The 6,000-nt window shown below is 44.2% G+C and overlaps 1 protein-coding gene across 1 annotated transcript in view; it reads right to left on the bottom strand.

The window, feature by feature from the left end:
• Nucleotides 1–653: 653 nt before the first annotated feature.
• LOC139274729 (B- and T-lymphocyte attenuator-like) overlaps nt 654–6,000 on the bottom strand; it is a 96,309-nt gene continuing 90,962 nt past the window's right edge. Inside the window, exon 6 of the mRNA XM_070891414.1 lies at nt 654–1,313. Within this exon, the coding sequence (XP_070747515.1) occupies nt 1,053–1,313 (261 nt within the window). The 3' untranslated portion in view covers nt 654–1,052. The remainder of the gene's footprint in view (nt 1,314–6,000) is intronic.

Here is a 6,000-nt window from a genome sequence, read left to right as displayed (position 1 = left end):
CAGAATTGGAGGAGCGCAGAGATCTCGGAGGGTTGTAGGGCTGGTGGAGGTTACAGAGATGGAGAGGGGTTGAGGCGTTGGAGGGATTTGAAAACAAGGATGAGAATTCATCGGGCTTCTTTCAAAACAAGGCCAATAATTTTCCCATAAATGTGGTCTCTTTGCTGGTTGGTGTTTCAGACTCGGCTTCGTGAAATGCAGTCCATAAAGGAAAATCTGAGGTGAAGCGATCGTGGGCCGATTCTATAATTGGAGAGCTCCGACTGGGATCCTTGCTCCCCACTGGAAGCCTCACATCACCGAATCACAATCATCATCTGTGCAGGAAGAGCCATTATTGAAGCAGTATAGTTTACAAACACACACTTCACTTTTAACACAAATACTGTCAGCCTCCTGAACCATTTGCAAAGGAAATATTTGCAGGACTAAGAGGAAAGATCAGGGGGAGTGGGACTAATTGGATTGCTCTTTCAAAGAGTCGGCATAGACACAGTGGGCCGAATGGCCTCCTCCTGTGCTGTACGATTCTACGTGAGCTATTTTGGGAAGACCCACAATAAATGACTTGTAATTAACACAACGTAATTCCTTTCTCTCAACATTTATCTGTTTAATATTATTAATTCAAAATATTTGTTTTTAAATGCATTTGTTAAATAATGATTCTGTAAGAAATCCAATTTTAGTACAGGCAGATGAAAATCATTCTTCTTATAACAAATTGTTTATATTTTACAAAAATCAAAATCAGATGTTAAGAAGTCCCGTGTATTTTCATTGCCTAATTTAATTATGAAAACATAAAATATATAAACAGCCTCTGACACGAGTGGTTATTCCTATGAAAGCAGTATCCTGTGCTCTGCCAATTAGTCTGTTTGTCGTGTCCTGAAGCCAGTGTAGTAAAATGTTGGCCCCTTTTTGCTCAGCGTTAGAATGGGTAGAAGTGGCAGAAAGGCAACAATTGCACTTTTGATGTCCCAAGTCGCAAAGAAGGGTATCATTCTCCCCCAGTGCCTTCTCTTTGTTTTTGAAAAGAAACATTCATTTCAATTTTTAATGTTTATGGCAGCATATTCTGTGTCTTCTTCGTCAGGGAGAGCGATTGACGGTTTACTGCGTAACATGGATTCGTTCAATGAAGCATAAATAATGGTAGCTGTGTCGGAGAAGCCAGCATCATTCTTGTGGTTTCCAGGGGAATTGCAATTATTAACAGTTAAAGAATTCGGAATGGTGGAGCCAAGGCCTTCGGAACATTCATTCGCATTTTCATAGATTATAGGTTTTTCATTAGTTTCAGTCATAGCCTTAACATGAAAAAAAGAAGCAATGAGTTTGTAACACAGTATAGCACAATGAAACAGTGCAGAATGAGAACTGTTAACTTGAATAATAAATGCTTGGTTTCAAACAGACAGAGTAATAAGAAATAAAAACAGAAAATGCTGGAAACACTCAACAGATCAGGCAGCATCTGTGGAGAGAAACAGAGTTAACGTTTCAAGTCGCTGACCTTTCGTCAGAAACTGGAAAAAGTTGGAGATGTAACAGGTTTTTAATCAAGTACAGAGGCAGGGAAAGGGGGGAGGGGAGGAAAGAACAAAAGGGAAGGTCTGTGATAGGGTGGAAGGCAGGAGAGATTAAGAGACAAAAGGGATGATTGTACAAAGCAAAAGGAGATGGTAATGGGACAAGTAAAGAAACAAAAAATGAGAATAGGTGTAAATGGGAATGGCAGAATCTTCAACAGCTGCTGTGTGAAAAAATAAGGGCACAGGTTATGGTCTGAAATTGTTGAACTCGATGTTGAGTTGGAAGACCGTAAAGTGCCTAATCGAAAGATAAGGTGCCGTTCCTCGAGCTTATGTAAGCTGATGAAAGGTCATTGACCTGAAACGTTAACTCTGTTTCTCTCTCCACAGATGCTGCCTGACCTGCTGAGTATTTCCAGCATTTTCTGCTTTTATTTCAGATTTACAGCATCCGCAGTATTTTGCTTTTGTATTGGAGTAATGGGAAAGGTTTGCTGCAGAAAAGCACGTTATACATATCTCAGATCCCCAAATGTTTCAGAAAGTTTGTGGAATGGTCCAGAAAATTGACTTCCTCTCAGGTGGGAGTGGCAGATAGAAACAGGAGGAGACCCTTCGAGCTTGTTCCGCCATGCAATTAGATCATAGCTGATCTGTACCTTCACTCCATTTACCCGCCTTGGTTCCATAACCTATGTCAGCTGTGGCTCAGTGGACAGCACTCTTCCCCTCTGAGTCAAGAGGTTGTGGGTTCAAGTCCCACGCCAGAGACCTGAGCACCAAAATCTAGGCTGACACTCCAGTGCTGTACTGAGAAAGAGCTGCTCTGTCAGAGGGGTAGTACTGAGGGAGTGCTGCACTGTCGGAGGATCAGTACTGACGACGCTGCACTGTCAGAAGGGTCAGTACTGAGGGAGTGCTGCACTGTCGGAGGGGGAGTACTGAGGGAGTGCTGCACTGTCGGAGGGGCAGTACTGAGAGAGTGCTGCACTGTCAGAGGAGCAGTACTGAGGGAGTGCTGCACTGTCGGAGGGGGCAATACTGAGTGAGTGCTGCACTGTCGGAGGGGGCAATACTGAGTGAGTGCTGCACTGTCGGAGGGGGCAATACTGAGGGAGTACTGCACTGTGGAGGGGGCAATACTGAGGGAGTGCTGCACTGTAGGAGAGGAGCAGTACTGAGGGAGTGCTGCACTGTCGGAGGGGGCAATACTGAGGGAGTGCTGCACTGTCAGAGGGGACAATACTGAGTGAGTTCTGCACTGTCGGAGGGGGCAATACTGAGGGAGTGCTGCACTGTCGGAGGGGGCAATACTGAGGGAGTGCTGCACTGTCAGAGGGGGCAATACTGAGGGAGTGCTGCACTGTCGGAGGGGGCAATACTGAGGGAGTGCTGCACTGTCGGAGGGGCAATACTGAGAGAGTGCTGCAATGTCAGAGGTGCCATCTTTCGGGTGAGACGTTAAACCGAAGCCTTCTGAGATGGAGGAAAAAATTCCTATGGCACTGTTTTAAAGAAAAGCAGGGATATTATCCCTGGTGTCCTGGCCAATATTTATCCGTGAATCAACATGTGATGAAAGGCGTTATATTAATGCAAGATTTTCTTTCTAATCCTTAATACTCTTGCCCAACAAAAATCTATCGATCTCAGTTTCAAAATTTTCAATTGACCCCCAGATTTTTGGAGGAGAGAGTTCTAGATTTCCACTAGCCTTTGTGTGAAGGTGGTAAAGAATATGGAATGGAGAGAGGATTGTCCAACCCTTCAGGGACACTTGATCCCAGGAGCGGGTACACGTCACACGTGCTGGGTTGTCCTGAGTAACTCTGCAAAAGGCTCCAAGACCCGTGAAACTATAAAGAAACATCACCAGACATTTCATTCATCATGGCCATTTGCCTATTGCAGAACAGATTCTTAATTTAACCAAAAGAAATATAACCACTGGCACACTATGGGATTGTTGACTTCCTGTATCCACCCTCAACCCTATAACCTTCCCTCTTTTTCGAATCACAGATATTTGTAAAGGAAGAAAAAGGGAAGAAATGTGTTTATATAGTGCCTTTCACCACCCCAGGATGTCCCAGAGTACTTTACAGCCAATGGAGTCCTTTTGAAATCATAGAATCATAGAATGGTGACAGCACAGAAGTCAGCCATTCGGCCCGTCAAGCCCATGCCAGCTCTGTGCAAGAGCACTTCAGCTAGTCCCACTCCCCTGTGTACTCATTGTTGTAATGTAGGAAACACAGCAGCCAATTTGTGCACAGTAAGCTCGCACAAACACCAATGACCAGATAATCTGTTTGTGATGTATATTGCCTATTAACAACATTAGCCAGACTGCTGTCTATTTCCTTGGCCACTTGAAAGCTTTATACTTGGTTTTGGTACGAACCTGCTTAATGTTCCAGGTGGAATGCACCTGCGTGGGATGCAGGGAGTTCTGTAGGGCGACAATGAAAGCACAGAAGCAGAGTACCCCCGTCTCCACTCCCGTCCACCCATTCCCCATCAACCTTCTGACTCAGCGATGAAAGTGTTACCAACTGAGCCATGGCAGACATGAGCCACCTAGTCTAATCCCACTCTCCCCCTCACTCCCCATACCCTTTAATATCCCACCCAGCCTAATCCCACTCTCCCCCTCACTCCCCATACCCTTTAATATCCCACCTAGTCTAATCCCACTCTCCCCCTCACTTCCCATACCCTTTAATATCCCACCCAGTCTAATCCCATTCTTCCCCTCACTCCCCGTACCCTTTAGTATCCCACGCAGTCGAATCCCACTCTCCCCCTCACTCCTCAGACCCTTTAATATCCCACCCAGTCCAACTCCACTCTGCTGCTCACTCCCTGCACCCTTTAATATCCCACCCAGTCTAATCCCACTCTCCCCCTCACTCCCCATATCCTTTAGTATCCCACCCAGTCTAATCCCACTTTCCTGCTCACTCCCCGTACCCTTTAATATCCCATCCAGTCTAATCCCACTCTCCCCCTAACTTCCCATATCCTTTAGTATCCCACTCAGTCTAATCCCACGCTCCCCCTCCCTGCACCCTTTAATATCCCACCCAGTCTAATCCCACTTTCCTGCTCACTTCCCGAACCCTTTAATATCCCACCCAGTCTAATCCCTCTCTCCTGCTCACTCCCTGCACCATTTAAGATTCCAGTTTTTCAAGCAACTATCTCAATCTCTTTTAAAATAATTTTGGGACTCTGCCTCAACCATGGTTTGTGGCTGAGATGTCCACATTCTAACCATCCTGAGTGCAAAGACATTTTTTTGAGAACATCCCCTTTAATACTTGATGATTATCTTCAGTTTGTGCCATCTTGTTATCATCTCAGTGGACACAATCTATTATTAGTCATCTTATCAGAACCCTTCAATATCTTGAAGACCTTTAAAGACTTCTTAACTTTGACTGTTCCAATGAAAAGTGGACCTGAAATTCTCAACTGGCTCTTCAGAGGCCGCTGTGTGAATCATTCCACTTCCGCTTGTAAGTGAAAGATTTTGCCAAAACAACTAACACTATGAATAAGGCTAAAGTAAGTATCTAAGTGGCTGAGCACTATCATAAAACACCTGATAGATGCACTGTCTCTGTCTCTGAACCTCTCTCAGTTCTCTGCCTCAGATCTACAGCGATGAAACTAGAAACAAATGTTTAAAATATTATTTAAAATATTAATAGTCATGATATAATAGCAATAATGAATGAGGTTTTGGTATGTGAGAGCCCCTATCTGCATATGGTTTTGTCTTAGGCTAGAATCCTTTTGTAGTTTTCTAACGCCTATAATGGTCTCACATTTTCTCAATCATTATTGCCTCAGTACCTGTGCAGTCGAAGGGAATATCTCAGACTGAGAAATCAACGCAATGTATATGGTGCATGTATATCATGTTCTACCTTGCATGTAAGAACATGCTCTCTATTCTCTAGAGTTTAGAAGAATGAGAGGTGATCTCATTGAAACATACAGAATTTTTACAGGGCTTGACAGGGTAGATACAGGGAGGATGTTACCCCTGGCTGGGGCGTCTAGAACCAGGGGTCACAGTCTCAGAATAAGGGGTCGACCATTTAGGACTGAGATGAAGAGAAACTTCTTCACTCAGAGGATGGTGAATTTTTAGAATTCTCTACCCCCAGAGGGCTATGGAGGCTCAGTCTTTGAGTATATTCAAGACAGAAATCGATAGATTTTTGAATATTAAGAGAATCAAGGGATATGGGGACAGTGCATGAAAATGGAGTTGAGGTGGAAGATCAGCCATGATCTCATTGAATGGCAGAGCAGGCTCGAGGGGCCGAATGGTCTACTCCTGCTCCTATTTCTTATGTTTTTATGTTCTTATATACGAGTCACTTAAGATCAACTCTAATAGGATCAAACCCAATTTAAGATGATGTGCAAAACCATTTGCTCGATAGTT

This window comes from Pristiophorus japonicus, chromosome 10, assembly GCF_044704955.1.
Source record: "Pristiophorus japonicus isolate sPriJap1 chromosome 10, sPriJap1.hap1, whole genome shotgun sequence".
NCBI lineage: Eukaryota > Metazoa > Chordata > Chondrichthyes > Pristiophoridae > Pristiophorus > Pristiophorus japonicus.
Note: the sequence above shows the minus strand (reverse complement) of the source record. Positions and strands in the feature narration are given on the sequence as shown.